At 33.1% G+C, this 24,557-nt stretch overlaps 2 protein-coding genes across 51 annotated transcripts in view; one reads left to right on the forward strand and one right to left on the reverse strand.

Annotated features, from left to right (window-relative positions):
• Nucleotides 1-6,884, forward strand: part of LOC141484845 (multidrug resistance-associated protein 1-like) — a 66,895-nt gene extending 60,011 nt beyond the window's left edge. The window contains exon 16 of the mRNA XM_074180370.1: nucleotides 6,157-6,884. Within this exon, the coding sequence (XP_074036471.1) occupies nucleotides 6,157-6,515 (359 nt within the window). The 3' untranslated portion in view covers nucleotides 6,516-6,884. The remainder of the gene's footprint in view (nucleotides 1-6,156) is intronic.
• A 5,525-nt stretch (nucleotides 6,885-12,409) lies between these two features.
• The window catches only part of Dscam1 (Down syndrome cell adhesion molecule 1), a 204,929-nt gene continuing 192,781 nt past the window's right edge, over nucleotides 12,410-24,557 (reverse strand). For all 50 annotated transcript variants that reach the window (XM_074180400.1, XM_074180382.1, XM_074180379.1 and 47 more), the window contains 2 exons: nucleotides 23,429-23,489; nucleotides 12,410-14,648 (listed from right to left, as the gene is read on the reverse strand). In XM_074180400.1, the coding sequence (XP_074036501.1) occupies nucleotides 14,582-14,648; nucleotides 23,429-23,489 (128 nt within the window). In that variant the 3' untranslated portion in view covers nucleotides 12,410-14,581. The remainder of the gene's footprint in view (nucleotides 14,649-23,428; nucleotides 23,490-24,557) is intronic.

Here is a 24,557-nt window from a genome sequence, read left to right on the forward strand (position 1 = left end):
AAATATAGGTTGCCATTTAAAAAGACACAGTTGGGATCCGCCCAGAAAAAATCGAACACCCTGTGTGACCGCCAATATTTTTATTTTGTCGAGCTCGAGCAATAAGGTAATATTATAGAAAATTAGATTCCTATCTGCTTCCTATATAGAGATATGGAACACCGCGCCACTGTTGCAGGACCCTGTAGAATTGATAAAGAGCTTAAAGCATTCAAACGCAAGTGGTTACGATGAGATATCAAACAATTTATTGAAAAAATGTTCTCATGAACTTTGCAGCCCAATGACGTATATCATAAACTTGTCTACTGAAAATGGAATTTTTCCGGATAGTCTAAAACTAGCAAAAGTAACACCAATATATAAAAAAGGGGATAGAAACCTCTATGAAAACTACAGGGGAATTAGCTTACTCTCAAGTATTTCCAAGATTTTTGAACTAAATTTAAAAAATCAATTAATGTCTTTCTTCACAACAAATAACCTTCTTTCAGAAAACCAACACGGTTTCACAAAGAACAAAAGTACAGAAACAGCACTTTATGAGTTCAATGAGCATGTGGTTAATGCACTTGATGGTAAATTCCATATTTGCGGATTGTTCATAGACTTCTCCAGAGCTTTCGATTGCGTTAATCATCACCTGCTATTAGGGAAATTGGAAAGATATGGTGTAAGAGGAGTTGCCCTAGATTTAATGAAATCCTACCTGGAAAATAGAGGGCAACGTATCAGTGTTGGAAACACTCTCAGTCAGTTGGCAACCATTAGGCAGGGTGTCCCACAGGGATCAATCCTTGGACCTATACTATTTTTGATATATGCAAATGACCTGATGAAATGTTTTCAAAGATTGTCAACTATTCACACAGTAGCATATGCAGATGACACAAATTTCATAGTGAAGGAAATTGATGTAACGACCCTACAGGAAAGAACCCAGGATGTACATAAACAAATAAACATATGGGCAGAAAAAAATCACTTAACACTCAATACATCTAAAACTGTGATGATGAAGTTCACAATTAGTAAGTGGCCCGAACATTTTGTTATCCATGAAAATGGGGATCTGCCAATTGAATCTTGTACTTCTACAAAAATGTTAGGCGTCACCTTGGACTACAAACTCACATGGACTCCTCATATTGAGACCCTCTGTATTAAATTGAGAAAAAACTGTTATGCTCTGAGATTCATGGCTAATTTTTGTAGTAAAGAGATTTTACTGAGCTTATACTATGCGACCATAAACTGCCACTTGAGATATGGAATTTTGAATTGGGATACCGGATCTGCTGCTGAAAGAATATTTATTTTGCAAAAATATGCAGTAAGAATCATTGCCGGTATTGGTTGGAGAGAATCATGTAGAAATGCTTTTAAAAATTTGAAGATACTAACTGTTGCTGGTCTCTATATTTATGAATTGTGTATATACGTTTATAGAAACAAGCATAATACACCTTTCCAGCAACATAATTATCCAACTCGTTCTAGAGGCAAACTGATGCCCAATATTCATAGAACAACTCTTTATCAGAAAAGTTTTCTTTATCTTGGACCAAAAATGTTTAATAAATTAGAAGAATCAATTAAAATATCACCAAATCTTAACATTTTCAAATCAAGACTGAAAAAGGCACTTATTGAAAAAAATTGTTACACACTTGACGAATTTTAAACTGTTTTTTTATATTTTAATGACAAAATATCACAACTATGTGATAACATTGACTTTCATTTATTTATAGTTATTTTTTTACATAATCTAATCCAAACACATAATTATATGTATATACCTATATGTATCATATTTTTAGATTATTGATTACTACAAACATTATACTCTGTAACGTGTCCTACCCTCAGACGTTTTCCTTGTCACTGTACGTATAACAATGTACTTTTTAACAAGGAAATAATAAAAAATTATTATTATTATTATAATATACGACTGTTAGAAATCATATCAAAGTTATAAAAGGGTAATTATTTTGAGCTCCAGCATCCACAGATACCTGACTTCTCTTGTTTTTGACAAGCTCATTGATGTCAGGTATCACATTCGTTTTGATAATTTCAGTAATTGATTGGAGACGTTCATTCTCAAGTCTTGTGCAATGTTTGTTCTCTTTTATTTTCATGACAAAAACATCTGCTCTTATAAATAGGTAAGGTACTACCAAACATTCACAGAATGCGTAGTTATTCAAATTCTTGAAATATTGTGTATAAAATGTGAAAGACTCTTCAAATTTTTGTTTCCGAATACATGTCCGATTGAAGTCTATCAACTCCATTTGCATGAATTGGTGCCTGTGAAGCTTCAAAATTGAATAGATCGTTAAAAATTGAGAATTCCATTTCATTCATTTTGTGGAAGTCTTCAAATCGATTAATATTACTGGAGTTTTTTCCCAACACCAAATCGTTATTTTTATCATCTTCAAAGAGAAAGATTAAAACTGTCTTAATCTTCCTCTTTGAAAATGATCACTTGGTGATTGAAACACGTGTCGAGGTGTTAAAAATAACGATTTGGTGTTGGGAAAAAACTCCAGTAGGACTGTTTACTCCAGTAAGACAGTTTTAATCTTCCTCTTTGAAGATGATCACTTGGTTATCGAAACACGTGTCGAGGTATTGAAAATAACGATTTGGTGTTGGGAAAAAACTCCAGTAATATTCATTACTACACCAAAGGTTCCAAAACAGTGCATCATAAGTTCAAAACGATTGTTGAATTCCGTTGTAGAAGTTGAGAATATTGATCCAAATTATTTTGGTTCACTGTGGGGAAATTATCCAAAGTTTGATTTTTACCAGATTTTACCACAGCCTCAACTTTGTTTCAAAGGCATGAATATATGAATATTCTATTCTCAACAAAAATAATAGTGTATTTCCGCTTGTTGCTAAGAGATGTCGTTACTGTCTATGACTGAGTTGTTTACTAGAACTAAATAGGTACCTAACTAAGACTCTCTCGATTGTCTAGGCACGCGCTGCCCTTGAAATTAATTATACATGTAGTGTGCGCATTTTGAAACTTCCGTAGAGGAATCGAGTGGAAGTCTAAAAGCTCTAGAAATCATCAATTAGATATAGGAATAAAATACTTTGTTTAATTTCCACTTACTTAATGTATTGACATTACGACCACAGTTTCGGTTTTTACACTATTCTCAAGTGTTCAACACTACTCTAGACAAAGTATTTTATTCCTATATCTAACTGAAGATGAATTTCTACAAAATAAATAAGTCATCAATATCTCAAATCCAAAAATCATGATTCTTCTTTCTGTGACATTGCAACGCGGGCCGTAGTAACTGCAGTCTAAGCAGAAGTACATAACCTATATATTAGACCAAACTCAAGCTTGTCGCGGGATTTACCTATTTGATAAAAAAAACATTTTTTCCTTAGAATCGCTTATGCCAAGATCAAGTTACATACTATATTCTTGTTATCTACAAAGGTAAATCTCGTGACAATTTTTTTATGTCATACGAATTATGTAATATAATGAATGATGTCACTATCAACATTTCAAGTGTTTTTGAGCACTTGATTTCATTTCTCACACATAATTTGATGCAAATTTTTCGATAGCACAAAATCGCCGAAAACGCAAAACAATACTAACTCGTAAGCCTCTCACCAACAAATTAAACATGTTAAGCAGCTGAAACTGTGAACATATGTTCGAGACGAGTCTACCAACATAGAAAAATTTAAAAAATCCCTATAAAACAGAAAAATTCACAAAATAATCATTATGTTCCTTTTATATAGAAAGAGAACTACAAAACAAAGAAATAATTACCTATGTTATGCTTATGAAGTTTCAGAATCCATTGACACGTCCGAAGAGGAATCCCCCCAGTCACACTTAAATCTATCATTATTTCGTCGAAAACAGTGTCTACCATCCCGTCCAATCTCCACATTTTCTCTTCTTCCTCGATCACATGGGCTACAGCATTAGCCCAATCTTCGTTCCGTATCCGTTCCATTGCGAGTTCTAATAAACGTTGGACATCAGAAATTTTATATGTCACGTTTTCACGAGCTACGTAACCCTTAATTTGAGCCCAGATTAATTCTATCGGGTTTAACTCGCCATGGTAAGGAGGAAGTCTCAAAATGGTGATGGCTTCAGCACGAGCTATTGTATCCACCACATGCTGGCGATATCTGTCACGATGTTGTTTAATGACACTCATAAGCTCGGCCTTAACCATGTTCTCGGAAAATGGAATTCCTTTTTGTCCTAACCAACTCTGCAGGTCTGCTTTTCTGGTGGTCATAGTTGGCAGCTTTTCTACTAATCGGCTGTGATAAGAAGCGTTATCCATTACAATTACCGAATTTGGCTGGACTCGTGAAAGAAGGGATTCAAACCATCCTTCAAAGCGTTGGGCGTCCATGTCTTCGTGATAACCCCCGGTTTTTTGTATAAAAAAATTAGTGCACTATCGTCTAAAAAGCCACTCTCGCTACCTAAATGGGCGACAATAAGTCGTTGCCCTTTACCCGTTGGTCCGCGTAACTCTGTTGATAAACCGTCCACAAATGCTTGACGCTAACTATTTACAGTAGTATCTTGCCAGATCTTAGATACTGTGTGACCAGCATTCACCCACGTTTCGTCCAGATAATAAATCTTTTTGTGAGCAGAACGTATTTCTCTAATAGAGCGAAGATATCTCCGTCGCCATGAGACTATATTTTCTCTTTCTATTAATCAGATTTACGGGATCGTTTGGCATTTATAAATTTTAAACCTTCTTTCATTATTTACCTCAACTTCTCTTTGCTCATTTTTGGAATGAGATCATTATCCATTACCTTTGTCCTAATGGATTCGAGGGTTGTCGCTTTATTCTCAAAAAAGAAGAATGAATGTATAGCGTAAAAAAATTTTCTGGTATTTGTCCAATTCAATTTTTTTTTCTACCACGACAATGTACTACAGACAATCTGTTTTTCTTCTAACGACATAAACTTCCGCTTTCTTTGTACATTACTTGGACCTGCTACGGCATCCATCTTAATACTATAAAAATAATAAAATTCAATCATATTATTCACCTATTTGTCAATTGTTTACTTACCTCAAAAACTATTTTAAAGTTGATGTATTAAGAAAAACACTTTATTGTGAGATTTTCACTAGAACAAATTAACAAATCCGCAACACGTGTTTCGCTGCACTGTAGCTTTTTCAAGCGTGTTCACTAACAAACTGTATTGTACATACATTATGATTCATATATACTTTTTGAAATATTACTATCTACCTAGAAACTAATAATATTCTAGGAACTAATTAATGACAGTTATACCTGAGTTTAATGACTAGGTCAACTAATTATCTCACAATGAAGTATGAATGTGATGAAAATCTATGATAATGTATTTTGAAAAACAAGTATTGGCCAACTCCATCTTATATTTTGAAGTTAATAAATATAACAGTATATGTAATAAATATAATAAAATATATTTAATAAATACAAAACAAAGTCACCTTCACAAGAAGCAGAATACACTACGCCTATGCAGATAAGGCCGCTTGATAATGAAGGAACCGAATGACTAGTTATGACATTTTAAGGACGCAAATATAATATACCTGCGAAGTGTTGATCAGTTTACCGATGTTTCAAAGTATTTAACGAACTGGTCCACCTATTCGCTCGTACATCCTATCGATATTCAGAAGCTATCTTGTTACGAGGGGCAAATTTTATGGAATCATCTCACTTTTCAATTATTTACGCATGCATGGCGATGCATAGACAATAAAAATGACCCCGGAAAGAATTTGGTTCTAACATTTAACATTGTTGCCGTTAGCTCTCAGTTCAATTTGTATATGAGTTATCTTCAATTGAAAATTGTTATACCATAATCGAATGTACGTCTCCCGCGAAATTTGAACATTCACTTTATTTTTTGAACATACATTGTATTTAAAAGTGTCTTACTGAAGTCCATTTATATTTGAGCTTGATTCTTCATCCCATCCCACGTATACCTATATCAATTATGTTTATGATTTGTTGAAATTTATTAATTAACAAATCTGGTAAATTTCATAAGTAATCGACAAACTCTCATAATTATGTGGTAACATGTTTTCAGGTTTGAATGCAGGTCTCAATCACGAAATTACAGAAGGAGGTGAAAATATTTCAGTAGGTCAGAGACAATTGATTTGTTTAGCCAGAGCTCTACTCAGGAAGACAAAAGTGTTACTGTTAGATGAAGCAACGGCGGCTGTTGACCTGGAAACTGATGATCTCATCCAGAAGACGATCAGAACCGAATTTAGTAATTGTACAGTACTCACTATAGCACATAGATTAAATACTATTATGGATTCTGATCGTGTCATAGTACTTGATAAAGGAAAAATCATTGAGTTTGACACACCAAGCAATTTATTGAAAGATGAAAATTCAATATTTTATAGTATGTCTAAAGATGCAGGTTTAGTGTGAACACCAGTACTTACAGTACATATTGTTTCAAAGGAACCAAGAATGTGATTTTTTGACTTTATTGCCATCATAATAATATTCATTTTCAGTTTGATAGTAATCACTTTTATATTATTTTATATTTGTTTATTTAAAGGTTTTACTATGGAACTTAAGTGGCTACTTAAAGTTTGCAAAACTGGTGATTTAACATATTCAAATCACCTGAAATATTGAAAAAGAACAGAGATTTTCTGTCACAATTCTCATATAAAAATGTTCACATACTCCAGTATTCTTGCCAGTGTTTTCGTATAAATATTTATCTAGGCCTAATGATGTAAGTACACTTTTTTTATACATTACAAGTTATTAGTTTTTGTTAGTGTATATTGATTTTTTTTGTTTCGTTTTGAAAACTTTTGTTCACTTCATTAAATCAAATCGTTGAAAAAGAATGTGTTCTTTCACCAGCATGGAAAGATGAATTATTGAAATAAATTCAGAGACTCCAGACCGATCATCCTATTATCCTGCATGAGAAAAAAATTCCAGAGTCCCGTTTTACAAAGAAGTATTCTGTACATCCACCTGCAACACAAACAATTTTATAGTGTTGTAAATTATACCCTGAAACAAAATAACGCCGGCCGCCGCTGCTCTTCGCCAAACGACTTGGTCAAGGTCGCGCTTAACTCGACTTGCGTTAAGCGCGATCGTTCTAGATGTCGCGTCGCTTCTATAGACTTCCCTATCGGCTTTCTGAGACTTACGTTAAGATATATAAATACTACCAACAGGCAGCTGGTTCAAGTCTAGTTGAGAGTGCGGTACGAAGTGATCTAATAAGGCGATATACATTCGAGTATTAGTCTGCAGTTCAGTTAAGAGTTTAGTAGAAACAATCTTGTGATGTATAAAATCAAAATGTTGATCTACAGGGTTATTCGAATATCTGAATGTGAAATATATAATGATTTCAAGGTAGAAGTTGAGGATGTTGTGATTAGTTTGTCTTGGCATCAATCTTGTGGTGTTTCTTGGTTTGATTTTATGTTTAAAAATGAGAGAATTCAGAAAATTCTTTCATATTGGGATTTTCCAAATAGTATATCTGAGATAATCTGAATGTATACAAATTGATCCCAGGAAGTTGATCCCACATTAATGCAGTTGTCCAAATGAAAGAGTTCTTACACAGTGAAATTTGAGGTGTACTGAGTTGAACCTCGAAACGATCAGCAGCTATAGTCCGTCGCGTAATTGTGATATGTACCGCTCTCGGTGGAATCAAATGTGCCAAGTCACTTGAACACTTCCCGTGACAGTATGAAGAAAGAGAGATCTCCAACTTTTTTTCGATGAAAATAGTCCATCCAATATGAAAATAAAATCATTAGTTAATGATAAAGTAAACTGATTTGTTTTCAGTAGTGGTGAAGAATTTGTGGTGGGCCAAACTAATTACTAAATTGGTCAGACTAAATCGGTAGTGTTCCGAAGTAAAATAACTAATTATTTTAATGACTACTCTATAAACAATATTGAGGATATAATTAATTCTATGAACTCGAGTGTTAGCGATGATGAAATATTACTGTAGATTGTTATGAGATCAATATTTCAAATAAAGCTGCCTTTATGGTTGGTCACATACTTTTGGATTCATTTATCACTTCCTTATAGTTAATTTCCTGGTAAGATAAAAACTACATACATAGAGTTGTTAACAAACACTATGAAAGCCTCAGAATTTTGTTCAATTAATACACTCTTCTCGATAGAAAATGTTTCGGAGCTAGTAGTTCATGAATAATCATATAAGTATCTTGAAACTAATAATATTTCGATGTGGCACCAATCTGGCTTCAGAGATGACTCAAGCGAGTTATCTCTGCAGCTCATCAATCTAAATGGAAAAATCACAAAGATGCTGGTAGATTTGTTGTAGCAGTTTTCTTGGATTAAAAACGAACATTTAAGACTCTTATTTTAAATTATAGGCCATGAGTAAACGGGGAACTGTATTGAATTGGTTCAAATATCATCAAAGTAACCGAAAAAAAAAAATTGGTGGTGTACCGCCGGATAATGTACTTAGGCCTCTCCTTATATAAATATATAATTATAAATATATATATATATATATATGTATATATATATATATATATATATATATATATATATATATATATATATATATATATATATATATATATAAATTTTTTTTATTACTATTGTTATTATTTTTTTTATGAAAATTTTAATCGGCTAGACTCTTATGTTGAGTTTAAATCGTATACCTCAGTGTATAGAGATTTTTCTCAACCTCTCAGGTGGATTCAGGCAGAAACACAACAATTACTTACCAAACTTTGATTTTTTTTAGTAGATTTCACCTGTGGAAAAATTTGGAAAAAGACACAATTGTTCTTAGGAAATGTAGAACAGTTTTAATTGTGAAAGTAAAAATATGTTTGATTCAGAAATATATAAATTTATCAATTGCCAAAAGAGAAAATTCCTTAATTCTAAGAAAGTCCTAAATCTACACCGAACAACGAACTATTCAATATAGAAACACCGAACAAATGTGGTAATTGTCAGTTTATGAATCGCAGGTCACTGTAATTCGGCAGAGTCCAATTTCTGGTTTTGATTTCAAGTACTTTTTTTTCTTATTCAGGTAGGTAGGTCTTTTCATTAATATATTGCATATATTGTTTATAAATGGTTTATGTAAATACCTTACTTTCCTCCAACGCTGGTGTGTGTGTGGTGTGATATTTCTGTGAAGCTGGAACTCATAGATTTCATACTCGACTTGGCTGGACAGGTAGGTTTTTTCACTGAATTTATTATTAATAATCAGTATTCACTACTATTCAGTTTAATTCTTAATTCATATACTATGTAATTCAAATTTAACGGAGAGAAAAATTTAGCGTGGCGTCTCTTTCGTTGCCTCAAGAAGAATCTCGTTGTTGATAAAAAAATTGAAAATCTATCTCGTACCCCTAGTTACCATCTATCATTTTTCACATATACAAATTTTCAAATTCTCTTTCAGGAAAATTTTCTATTCTACTAATTTAACATTGGCTGTTTAATTTAGATATTTTCTTTTTATAGTTTCGTACAACCTCCCTTTTATGTAAATATAAATATTTTTCAAAAGCATCACTTCATGTCAGTTTCTAAGGAAGTTATTCACAATAATAAATTTTGAATTTTACATCATTCCTAAATAATAACAATTAGTTAATCATGCCGTTTTCGTTTTTTCATCACAGATGTTAATTTAATTTTATCTGATATTTCTTTCTAACCTATATCGGTTAGCGTTTCAATGTAAGAATGTTAATATTTGAATTTCCCACTCTATATGTACAGGGTGTCCTTGCTGTATTTTTGTATCTGAATTCCTTCGTGATGTTTTTTAAAATTCCCATACACTGTTGTATTTCGAGTCTTTTCATAACAATATATATATATATATATATATATATATATATATATATATATATATATATATATATATATATATATATATATATATATATATATATGACATCTAAAGTTTTCAAGGAATATGCTGAACTGGTTTTTCGGGTATTTGATCCGTGTATGTGATATTATCATATTTGATACCTTAACGGGGAGATGAGGTCAACTAAGAAAAAGAAGAACTCAGGTAAAACTCAACAACATTTAAGTAGTAGGTAGTAGATAGTTTATGGACACTCTATATCTGAACACGTAACGAATACCGTTTTACCAGTATAGTAAGAAGTGAGTTGAGCAGGGTCAACAAAACTTCTGAACACATAACAGCACACCTAGATAATGACAAATGAGATTTTGTCGAAACGTCGGTGAAATTAGAGATAATATCACATATATATATATATATATATATATATATATATATATATATATATATATATATATATATATATATATATATATATATAGGCTCTACTCAAACTGAACATGTCATCCTGTTGTGTGTCCTTTTATACGGTCCAAACGCCTCAATACAGGTTCTTCTGGTGCTTTAGGTAAAGTCGCCTGTATTTGGATTACATCAGCTACTATTCTTTGTGTTGGATCTTCTCTAGGTTTACTGTTTCTAGGAGTGTGTTTAATATATTGAATGTTAGGTCTTGTTGTGTTTTGATTTGTACTTGTTCCTCGATAAGTGATTTATGGCTGTTAAATTTATGGATGTTTAAGTTTTCCCAAATGTCCATGCGGTTTCCCTTATTGACTTGTTTTATGAGTTTTATGTTCTCTGGTGGGTGGAAATTATGTTTGTTTTGCATGGCGTGTGTTGCGAGGTTTGATTTATATACTATTGGGTTTATGTATGCCTTTCTGTGCTCATCGTACCTTTGGATCAGTTTTTTCTTGGTTTGGTCGATATAGAATTTGTTGCAGTCAGAGCATTTTATACTGTATATCCCGTTTTGGTTTTTGTCTTCTTCTTTTTCATAGTCATTTACTTTTTCTGTTATTTTCGTGTTTGGTTTGGAACATCAACATCACATAAATATCTCTTATAGCACAAGTCATTTCAATATTTCGATAACATTTTTTATCATCTCAGGGTAAAGTGTTAGTGAGGTTGGGCGTGTTAAAAAGAATGTTACATTTAAACAATTGAAACATGTCGATACAATAAACAAGTCATTAAATTAAAAGAGGTTGACTCCTCACTGGATACAAAGAATATTGAATTAAAATTTACTAAAAAATCGTTTTTTGTTTAAAATTATGGATTACCGGTAAAAGACATCGCCCAAAGATATTTTCCATATGGTTGGTCTGTTCCTCGGGTAACTCGTGGGGTGGGGTTTGTGTTCGCTGTTGTTGGATGGATCTTTGTATTTGGGAGACGGGATAGTCGTTTCCCAGACAAAAGCTTTTCTCCCCTACATCCATGGAGTTATTGACAAAGTGAGCAGAATTCTGAAGAAACATAACGTAAAGGCAGTATTCACAGCCAACAACCAAGTCTACACTATTTTAAGAACACCCAAAGATAAGATACGCAATAAAGCACAGGATATATTAAAAATACCATGTTTTAACTGTCCCAGAAATTACATCGGCCAGACGAATAGAAAAATTTCCAACAGAGTCTATGAACATGAACTAGCTGTTCGCGAATCAGATCCAGCATCATCTCTCTTCAAACACCACCAGGAAACAGGCCACACAATAAGCTTCAAAAACACCAAGACCATTGCTACAGCGGGAAATGACAGAGATGTGACAGATGTCATTGCCATGTTTCTTGTCTCTCTATCTCTTTTTGGTACCAAACACATGGTCTTCTACCTGTAAATTATATTTTGAACACATTTGGATGTTCCATCAAGAAATTTCATGTAATCATTGTGTGAGGAATCCAAGCAATTCAAACTAGGTTACTTGTTTGATGTAAATATTTTATAAATTTCACATCTTATTTGATACAGCCAACCTCAACAACTGTAAGTTTTACATTTATTTTGTTGAATTTCAAAATGTAATACTAACTAATAATTTTGAACAACGATTTGTTCAGGCTAGTCTCAGTGTGTTGTTACATGTTCATCATGTTTGGATCAAACACTCTCCTGAGAAAAAGTTAAACTAGAAAAGTTTCACATCAACTAAAATTCAAATTTCCTGAAGTGATTTTTTCAAGATTTCATATTTGTAACAAATACAGTTGATTATTCGTTCATGTTGCTTTCTTATTTTTCATTAATTTTAAGAGTTTCACGTTTTACAAATTCTGCAGAATATTGACATTTGACTAGTACAAAGTAATGCTAGATTTTTCATTTTCTCTGAGACATGCAGCCTTATTCGGTATTTGAATACTCGGTAATCTTAATGGAGTAGGCAAAAAAAAAAACAGAATGTATAGTTATTTTGTATATTCAACCAAAACTTTGGTATATAAGCATTCAGAAATTAGAGTGTCAAAAATGGCAAACTCGTATAAAACACACTCCAAATTTTTGCAACGCCACATTCCAAATTATAAAGAATATAAGATTAAATAGGAAAAATTGTGTACAAAAGGATTAATGAATCATATGATTGAATATTGCTGAAAACAATAGATTATCAAGTATTACTATAAGATATTTGAAGATATTATAGTTATCACTTAACACTACTGGATATATAGCACACTTACAATACAGTTACTAATGGCATTTCAAACCATTATCACAAAAAAATTATTTGCCACTTTTTGCAAGATGTTATTAACAAAAATATTCGAATGAATGACTAGGTTATTTCAAAAATGACAAATAATCGAATATGTTGTAGTTTATTTAGCAAATCAAACTGCACGCTACTTAGGAACTTCGAACAATAAATTATTAGTCTAAGCAATTTCCACTGAAAAATGTAGCTAAGAAAGTTCAATTTGACCACTTTTACCCAACAAGACAAATTAATTTTGATAATTTAATATGACACTGGTGGAAAAACCTGATTACATGTGATACACAATTTTTGAAAATATCAGAAGAAATTAAATTTCAACACAACCATTCCTGGAGACTATAAAATCAACTATGATGGTAGGAATAATGAATATTGAATCATCAATAAGATTTTTTCAAAGCAATTTCCTGGGTTTTGTGGCCATGGTATGCAGGTTATTACGCCTGAAGTTTCGTCTACTACTGCGGTAGACGATTGTTCACAATTTACGCTAAGCAAATAACGTTTTTAAAAGAAAATATTTCAACATTTGATTGAACTTTGCTTTTTACAGATCCGGATTGCAGTCAGATGGACTACAATCAAAAATTATGTGTCACATTACATTTATGGTATTTAAAAATCAAATAATATCATTTGTGTCATGGCCCAGCTGCTAATGAAATTATCGAATTTTGTGAAATTAAGATTAGTCTAAAATGCCACCAACATGGTTAAAATTGATAAATTACATCTATATCTACTTATACCTAAGGAGGTTAAAGAAACCGCAAGCTTTCAGTTATCTGCCTGCTGAGTATTATGATCGATCATTAGAATCGATAACGTTGAGACATACGATTAGAATTGCAAATTAAAAAAATGTTGCTGTATTATTCTGCTTTCACCTCGAATAATCATTTTTCAACATCTACAATAGTTAATTCACATGCAAGGATTTAAAGACAATGATATATCTCATGGAATTTGAAACTCAATAATTTCTTTCCTAATTTCTCCTACGAGAAAAAAATATAATAGGTGATGAGCAATCAAACAGCCTGAACTCATTTGTAAATGCAGAAGAAGACAAAAATAGCTATGCGGACCGGAAATATCATGACTGTTAATGCTCACCCCTTATAGCTATATATATATTTCTGCGTAGCATTTATATAATTACAAGTTGGCGACGCACAACCTTCAAACAGTTTTATAATGAAAATAACTAATCATATCGCCAACTGTTCACTACAAACTACTCAAAACGGGAAACAAAAACAACCTATTAAAGCAAAGAAATAAACAAACAGCATGACTATACAAAAAAATCTACAGAATGATCAATTTCTGAAACTGCGCACTTATGACAACACCTGTAGACTTGAAAACCCAAACGTCCTGACCATTAACCCAAAAAATCATTCACAAACCACAAAATATCACATGACACATTGAGCCACCATATAACAAATAAATTGAGGACCCTACGGTTACCAAATTATTGGCAAAATGTGTACGTATTCGTATAAGCGGCTCTTACGGCCCAAAAATTAACTCCAAACCAAAAATTAAAGACTTAAACAAATATTTGGTACATAAAAAAATCACACTGAATACTCACGATGGCGGTTATATTCAAAAATTGAGTAAGGTTGATGCTAGCCAAAACCAAAGAATTGATGCCGCGAAATATCAGTCTCAAAAAATTTTAATGAGTATTCAGCATGAGTCGAAAAAGCTTAGAGGTCACTCCTTTGAAGAAATCAATTCTTGTTCAAATTCACTGAAAGTCAAAAAAACAAACTGATAAGTCAAGGAGTGATCTCTAACTGATGCATTGGTCAAAATCTTGATTCTTCGCTGCTTACAAGTTACACTGCCATAGTATCGTAGGCTGTGAGTCCGCCGTTTGCTGCGCTGGCTTGCCCTGTTTCGTTTCTAAAAAAATGTTAAATTCAAAAGAGGCACACTTATTGAATCATTAGAGACCCCCACAGGCATTTGACAGACATTCTGAGTAAGCCAATCTCAAAAAATATTAGGTTGCTTCAAGGTTATTTCTCATTAATCCCGAGGTTATTGAAATAAATCATGAAACTCGTTTGTCTTTTCAAAGGGAGCTCAACAAAAAAGTCAAAAGCCTCAACATTTTGGTGGATTTTCAATTTTCTACCCTCAAATACATTACAATAAAATAATACTATATAAATACAGTGTGTAACAACGAAAACTTAACAGAGCCGTTTTTGAAAAAAACGTTAGATTTTTAAAAAAAGCTCGGACACGTCGATTTCTAATTAAAGAGGGTCACCTTTCAGACTAATCAGATTTTGTGTAGTACGCACCCCCTCGGAGGGGTGCGTCCGACGACCCTTATTTAGATAGGGAAAGTAGGTCGAGAGGCACCTTGTTTTGAAGGTCTTTCGAATACCTTTACATCTCTGTTGAAAGAAAATTTTTGTAACGATTACTTTTCGAGATGATTTAAAGGTATTTTTATTGAGTTCAACTCTTTTTAAAATAAATCATATTGTTACATAATCATACAATTTACGTTCAGAACTTTTATAAAAAAAATTTTTGCTTTTTATGATAACCTGCTAATACGTGTCCATTTGATTTCGTAAAAAAATAAGAATTATTTGTTTATTACGAGGAGATTTTTTCGGGGGATGGGGTTGGTTACCACCCTTACATTTTAGGTAAATTGAGTGGTACTTCCTTATGAAGGTTGCCTTTTGACGTGGATATTTTATGCTTCTGATAAAAAAGTGAATCATACTAAAAACTTACCTACACAACGAATACAACCTGCTGATTTCCTTGAATGCTGATGACACAGAAAAGTTTAAAAAACTGTTTTAGGGTTAATAAATCCCAATGATTGTTTTTAAAGCACACACAAAAAAAGTAACACCTAATAAGGGTAACTCACATAGGAATTTTAGAGTAAAAGTTCAAAATGTGCGCCATTTTGCTCCATGCAACTATAAAGATTTTGTTCAAATTTTGCTCTTACATGATTCAACATCTCAGGAGTTATAGCTCGGCATTCATCAATAATTCTACGACGTAATTCACCCAAATTGGCTGGCTGTGTAGCATAAACTTCATACTTTAAATATCCTCACAAAAAGTCGTCCAGTGGTGTTAAATCTGGTGATCGTGCTGGCCATTCAATTGGACTTCTTCTGCCAATCCATTGTCCTTCAAAATTATTATTCAAAAAATTTCGAACCTGCTGGGCATAATGGGGTGTTGCACCGTCTTGTTGAAAATGGATAAATTCATCTTGACATCTTGGATCCTGTTCAATTATTTCAACTATACGAGGTTGTATTGCCTCTTCAAGAAGTTGTAAATAAGAATCACCGGTTAAATTTCCATCAATGAAAAATGGACCTATAATATGATTGCCTAATATTCCGGCCCAGACATTCAACTTTTGGGGATGTTGGGTATGTATTTCTGCGTATTGTCTTGGGTTTTCATCCGACCAATAACGGCAATTGTGACGGTTCACGCAACCTCATTGAGTTCATGAACAAGTTTAATTTTGTAAGGATGGAATTTGTGGTTTTTAAGGATTATCCATGCGCTTATATGGCTCATTCCGGCCACTGCTGATAAACCTCTGGTACTTAACCTGGGATTGGCGATGACTTGACCAATCACTCCAATCGCATTCACTACCCTTCTCTGAACATTTCTTTTCTTATTCAAAACCGAACCTGTTTCCCTGAGTTTTGTGACCAAATCCAGAACGTAATTGCTGCTTAGGTGTTTACCAGGGTTTTGTTCGTTAAATAAAATTGATGTTCTATTAGCATTTTGGTCGTTGCCAAAAAATAAAGCAATAACTGAAACCCTTTCAGCAGTAGTGTAAGGCATTTTCAAACAAATAACAATACACGACCCGTTTAAACAAAACAATCGAACGATGTACTAATGAAAACTGGAAAAAGATGAGTGGGTATTGATTTAAAAAAAAGGGATTTTATTTAACAAAAAACTGATAAGAAGAACTGCTCGACATTTTTTTTATTTAGGCATACAAGTTACCGAGTGGTCTGTCTAATGTATTATTAACATGGCAATTTCAACTTCAAATTATCTCGAAAACTAATCGTTATAAAAATTTCCGTACCCCCTCGGAGGGGTACGCACCCCTCCGAGGGGGTGCGTACTACAAAAAATCTGATTAGTCTGAAAGGTGTCCTCCCTTTAATTAAAAATCGACGTGTTCGAGATTTCTTTAAAAATCTTACTTTATATATTCAAAAACGGCTCTGTTAAGTTTTCGTTGTTACACACTGTATTTCTGTCACTCAGAACCGCAAAATTATTCTAAGCCCGCATTTCACTAAGCAAGTTGGCATCATGAGGAGGTAAAATCTACTCTATTTTTATTTTAGTCGTGTATTAATGATTTCTTAAAAGAATACGTAAACAATGTATTCCTATTTTGTTACACTGAAAACGTAACCAAACATTCTTTTCTTCGGACAATAACGTATAAATTAATAACACAGTAGGGATCCTCGTCAAATTAGTTGAAGGGAAATATTTCACAAATTAAAAAACCTTTTTCGAGACAAGGAAACCATTTCCCTGATGTTGTTGGCGTCTAAATTACAGGTGATTCGGCAGAGAAACTTTAGTTGAGCTCCGTCTCTGATGATTTATCAGATAAAAAACAAATTCCGAACATGATTATTCTGGCTTCTCGCAGTGCTGTCAAAGCTCACAAGGAAATCTCTTCAAGAACACAAAAAGCAGGGTGTTAAGATATTATTCACGTGGGCATTCACAAACACCAAGTGATACTAATCTATAACATAAAATGATGCAAACAAAAACACAAAGAGTTATCACAAAATGAAGCGAATTTACTGTGCTGACTTACAGTTTCCTGTTTGAGAGGAATTCATGAAATAAATGAGCGAATTAATCTATTTCATTCACAATCATGAAACTAATATAAAACAACTCATCTATGTGCCCATTTGATTTCTTATAGTTCATTTTAGTGATTTTTTTTCTATGGAATATTGAAACTGATCCCAGAAAAATATATTACAAAAAATTGAAAACATTTTTAAAAGGAAAGTATTCAAAAAGTTTGTTCACAATTTATCAATCCTAAATCATGTGTTGAAACCGCTAAGCTGATATAAAAGATTCTTTCCAAAAATTCATGAAATCTTGCACTTTTTTCAATGACTGAATGAAGATCAATTATTTCTGGACACTCATTTTTTGTATGGAGTGTGGTAAAATATACAAGTATTAATTATTACTTAAATAGTGGTACTATACTTCACAACTCAACACTGAGATGATGAGATCTTATACAGGGCTTTTCATGATGAGCGTTAATTAGCCTTTTCTGACAAACTATTTAACGGATCAACCTGAAAATGCCACAGTATGCATAAGTCAATATGACCTACACGCCTAAAATATTTCACACGAAGCGGCGTTGTCGCTTCTACTATAAAGTAGCGGCTTCTTTGATTTTTCAAATGGAACACCCCGTATATATCACATTATGATTCATTATCACTTTGTCAAAAAATTCATATACTATTTTCATATACCTTTCTATTACCATTTAGAAGATATAAATTAATTTCGATATTTTTTTTACCAAACATGAACTTTTATAAATGCTGATAATCTTGAACTCTCTTGCACTAAAACGATCAAATTTGAAATGGAGTGGAGTGATACTATGAGGATCTTCACTCCGAGTCATATTTTCATTTGCCTCATACAGGGTCTTCAAAAAATGCAGATACTTTGATATCATGAAAAAATGAGTGGAACTCAATTTTTTTAAATGGAACACCCGGTATATTTTAACATTTTTGAGCTCTACATCCAATTTCAAATTAACTTTGTTCAGATAATACTATTTCTATTTTGAACCGTTTTCGAGATAAACTGTTTCAAACGGAAACTGACGTGGTTTTCTTGCTCGTTTTTTTGAATTCATCACTTATTTTGGATATTCAACATTTTTTTTATACTTAGTTATATTTCTTTTTGATCCAGTTTTTTAACTGTCTCAGATCAGTCAATTCGAAATAGGTATGTACCTACCTTAGAAAAAGTTACAATTTGTATACATTGAGGTATTGGTCTCTAACGTACAACAGTACACATTAATATTTTTCAATAGTGTGCTTTGGAAAAATAAATAAACCAATTATTTAACGTCAGACTTTCGTTGGTGATTTTGACTGATTGTGATAGCTAACAATTATAATAGAATAATGTCAAGATTACAGTAATGAAGATTTCTTGAAGTTATTAATAATTTATGGTGAGTACAACAGAATTGCAAGTAGAACATGTCGAGTATTTCATGAAAGATATCCACAACTTCCGAAGCCGAATAATAATGTGATAAATCGACTACTAAAAAACTGTAGGTTGAATGGAACCTTCCGTCCAAAAATCATTCGTAAGAAGACTAAAGTGGATGATGATGACAATGGTATAACAGTTTTGGGATACTTTCATGCATTTCCAAATGCTTCTCTGCACGAGGCTGAAAGAGAGATTGGTATACCCTACGTGACAATTTGTCGAATTCTTAATAAGCATAAATGGCATCCCTATAAGTTCTACTGTGTCCAACATTTGAAAGAGACTGATTTACTTCGTAGAGTGGAATTCTTTGAATGGTAACTTGTCAAGACTCAAGAGGATGAACATTTCTTTGACAATATCATATGGACAGATGAGGCCAAGTTCACAAAAAATGGAGTTTTCAATTGACACAACAGTCATTATTGGGCGCCAGAAAATCCCCATGTTGTCCGCCAAAGGGGTTTTCAAGAAAGATGGCAATTCAATGTATTTTGTGCCATAAAGAATGAGTCAATTTTTTACATCGAGTTTTCTGATGATAATTTGAATGCATCAAAATATGAAGATTTCCTGAGGAATGGAATTCAAATGATTTTAAATAATAGATCAGGAAGAGAACGTGTATGGTACCAAATGGATGGTGCTCCACCCCATAATTCTCATTCAGTCAGCGAAGCTTTAACCGAAATCTTCGAAGACAGATGGATTGGTAATGGACCTTTTCGTTGGCCTCCTAGAACACCAGATGGCAATCCATTAGATTATTTCGTGTGGGGTTTCATTAAAAATATGGTTTACTCTACTCCAATAACAACAATGGAAGATATGAAATCGAGAGTTACAACTGCTTTCAATAGTTTGACTCCAGACTTGATCAGAAGCGCTACACATGACAATCTTTTGAAGAGATTACATGTTTGTTTAAGTAGAGGTGGAGATGTGTTTGAACATATTCTGAAATACACTGACGATTAAATTAACTCATTAATTTATGGGTTAATTATTTTCAGTTCGTGTTTCAGCGTTAATAAAACTATTGTTTGAAGAGAAGTTTCATTCGATGGTTGAGGAGTATTTTAATAATCATCTTTTCATTGTATTATCTGTGACTAATTGAGAAACATTAAACGAAATCTGTTTTACAAAAATGAGTGATGAACAAGGAAACCATGTTAATTTCCGTTTGAAACAGTTTATCTCGAAAACGGTTCAAAATAGAGATAGTATTATCTGAACAAAGTTAATCTAAAATTGGATGCAGAGCTCAAAAATGTTGAAATATACAGGGTGTTCCATTTGAAAAAATTGAGTTCCACTCATTTTTTCATGATATCAAAGTATCTGCATTTTTTGAAGACCCTGTATGAGGCAAATGAAAATATGACTCGGAGTGAAGATCCTCATAGTATCACTCCACTCCATTTCAAATTTGATCGTTTTAGTGCAAGAGACTTCAAGATTATCAGCATTTATAAAAGTTCATGTTTGGTAAAAAAATATCGAAATTAATTTATATCTTCTAAACGGTAATAGATAGGTATAGGAAAATAGTATATGAATTTGTTGACAAAGTGATAATGAATCATAATATGATATTATATACGGGGTGTTCCATCTGAAAAATCAAAGAAGCCGTTACTTTTAGTAGAAGCGACAACGCCGCTTCGTCTAAAATATTTTAGGCGTGTAGTTCATATTGACTTATGCATACTGTGGGATTTTCAGGTTGATCCGGTGAATAGTTTGCCAGAAACGGCTAATTAACGCTCATCATGAAAAGCCCTGTATTATTTAATAAATATAAATCAATATTGACTAACACAGGCAAGCCGGTAGTCTTATAATCGCTTTCCAATTCTCTTGTTTCGTTGATCGCTTCCAATTAAAAAGTGACTCACTCACAGCGGCTCATGTCTTTATATCCCCAAACGAACATCATACTAGAATGTACGGTAACATTCTACCCGGTCTAGAAACTGCTACCAAATTCCAGACTGACTAAGTACCTTCCACAGACATGGTTCGTTGATACGGCCTTTAAATTAGTACCGGAAGTCCAGATAAATTGCATGTTAACTATCATCATCATGAACCAAGTTTCAATGCATGGGGTGGTATTCTGGACGATTTTTTTAAGGACATAACACAAACACTACGGGAAAATCCTTGAGGTGTTATCAGAGCGGTGCCTGTGCGAAAGTAGCGATTCACATTGGATTTGAATCGCTGGAGATTGAATCTATTTGGAAAAACGTTCTCAGGAAGATCAATCCACATAAACGCAGTTCTTCAGATGAAAGAGTTCTTAAACAGTGAAGTTGGAGGTGTACTAAGTTGAACCTCAAAACGATGAGCAACCACAGTCCGTCGCGTATTTCTGACATGTACCGCTCTTGGTAGAATTAAATGTGCCAGGTCACTTGAATACTTCCCTTGAAAGTATCTATAGAAGAAAGACAAATCTCCAACCTTTCTTTGATGTTCCAGACGTGATGTTCGCGTCTCCGATCAGGCGGATGACTCTTTTTTTGGATGGAATCCACCAACTTCAGGGTATGTTGGGCAGAGCTCCATACATGAGAACAATACTGCAAAGAAGGTCTGATCTGAGCTTTATAAAGTGTCAAAAGTTGCTGAGGTGTGTACAGTTTTCTGGTTTGTAACAGTGTTTCTAGCTTTTGAGAAGTCTGTTTTGCAATTCCAGCGACATGATTGTACCAAAATATATTGGTGTCCATTTTAACCAATTATATTGTCGAGTCATATTTTTTGAACAAAAATTGAATCAACAAAAGTTCTTTCGATTCCTCAGAGAAGACTTTCTTAGGTTGATCACATCAGAAATGAAATACGGCTTCAGTTCGACAGGGCTCCAGCACATTTTTAGGGGTAAATAAGACATGACATCAATGGATTTTTATTTATGGGGAACAGTAAAGTCAGAGGTTTACCTGCCGCTACTACACAGCATTATTACTTTGGGGACATATCAACGAATTATGGTTTTCCACAACCTAGCTACCTGTCATTAATTGTTCACAAACAAGGTCAGGTGATCCAATTAAGAGAATTGAAGCAACGTCCACCAATGATAATATAAAACCGAAGCCAAATTTCAGTATTGTAGTTTATGCGTTGGAAACAACTCGAGCAACTTCAAAAGTTATCTTATCGCCTTTGATGATGCCTACCGCAGTAGTAGCGGAAACGTCAGCTTTGACAGTTATCTCTGGCCGTGAAAGTTTACATTTTTTGAAAAACTTGGTATTGATATTGTTTAAAAAAAATGGTAAACTGAAGTATTTGAGTCTGTAAAGCCCAGCATCATTTGAATACAATTCATTTATTCAATTCAATAAATTGAAATTATTTGAATTGAAGGGGTTATATTTTTAAGGAGTGATTAATTTTTGGGAAAGAAAGTTTTTGGCTTTCTACTACTCCATCTTGATACAAAAAAAAAAGAAGGATGAGGGAGTCTTCCAAAGAAAGGAAGGAAGTAACTCTATACATGGATGTGTAGATCATACAAAGAAGTAACTTTCAGACACAAACTGAAAGAAAGTCCTCCTGAAACAGCTACTTTCATATAAACATTGAATTATACCAAAGAAAAAATTCTTTCAAAACAAATACTTCTACATGAGCACTGAATTATACAGAAGATATTTTTCTCTACTCAGTTCGTATTTCAAACATTCGTTGTGGAATAAAAATCAGATATCATTCACATGAGTTCTACTTTAAATGAATGGTAACAAATTGCACTTACATAGAACACTGCCATCCTCACTGGTATACACCGATGTTTCACCTTGAGACACTTGCCCTAAGGCTCTTCATTACCAAATTGGATAATATTATAGAAAATACATATATGTATAGAGTTACTTCCTTCCTATCTTTGGAAGACTCCCTCATCTTTTTTTTTTGTATCAAGATGGAGTAGTTGAAATTATTATAATTGAAACATCATAAAAATAAATATTAACAACTAAAATAAAGCGATTTCAACACATGTTTAGAAGATATATTTCAGAATTACTGGAATAAATTATTTAAAAACGTATCCTACAGTATTGTATGTTCAGTAGATATAATTTTTTGCACCCCCCCCCTTCAGGTTATAAAAAAAACACTGAACTCAAATAAATTTTACGAATTGAATGGATTATGATTTTGAAAATATCTGTTAATGATAGATGTGAATTCTAAGGTATTTCTTTTCATGATAGTCATGAATAATATTCAAAAATAATTCAGATGGTTTGATGAAGATAATTGATGAAGAGAAATTATTGGAATACCCATTAAGGAAGGTTATGTTACATTCTACTGACCTCTCAATCAGTTTTCTCATTTCTTCATGGGTCATGCCATCCTTTGAGTTACCTCTCATTACTGAAAATAAATCATACTTAACTACACGAACACAAGACAACAATTATCTAGCTGAAATAGTATTTCCAATAAAAACAAGACATCGAAATATGCCTGAATGATCCAAACATTTTCAGAAAGTTCAAAAATCTACTGGAAGTTTTAAAGAATTGAAAATGTTCGTATATAATTCACCAATTATAGCAATTATATTTCAGAATAATCAGAGTACGCATGCCTCAAAGTATTTAGTAGTATCAAACGAATGAGAAGAAGAATTTAATGAATACAGAGTCAAATTCCATTGAGATTATGTGATAATTTTCATAATAGTGGATATGTAAAGGCACTGACTGTATCCAACCTTGCACTTTTATCTAGTAGGATGAAATATGTTAAATTCATATGTAGGTCCATTCTTCCACATCAAATCCGTGTATATATCTCTATATGTGTGTATATATCTATTATAACTTGCAATGTACCCCGCTAATAACCCTCTGTGGTTGATGCGGTTCTTGCTTTAATAATAAAAAAAAAATTAATGGTTGCTCCGCGGTTTGCGCTACGACTGACAGTCTGCTTCTCCCGCCCACATGCTTGGGCTTGTTTCAACACAACAAAATAGTGGAAAGCGCGCACAAACAGACATACACACACAGGGTAGATAGGAAACTAATAAAACCATATTACTTGTAGGTACTTGTAAAACAGGTTGACTAGGCAACTTGAAATAAAATAAGTACCTACATACTTAGTTGAATTCTATGTGGCTTAAAAATATAACACATTATAATATTTGTGATGGACCGCGGCGGACCGCAGTCCGCCTATTGCCGACCGTTGAGTTCAAACACATGGTCAAATGACACCCACAAGGAGATGAGTCGAAATATTTCAAACTTGAAAATTTCAGCAGATGAAAGCAGAAAGAAAGATAGAAAAGTTATTTCTGCATACAAACGATTTTAAAAATTTCATATACCCAGCAAAAAATTTCCAAAAGTTTTCATACGATGAATTAATTCTCTCTTCGATCAAGCGTGTTGGAAAACAATAAACTTTGAAACAAAGAAACTCATAAGTACT

This window comes from Leptinotarsa decemlineata, unplaced genomic scaffold (genome assembly GCF_025532065.1).
Source record: "Leptinotarsa decemlineata unplaced genomic scaffold, Ldec_3_MD MMD2_tig00026294_RagTag_RagTag, whole genome shotgun sequence".
NCBI lineage: Eukaryota > Metazoa > Arthropoda > Insecta > Coleoptera > Chrysomelidae > Leptinotarsa > Leptinotarsa decemlineata.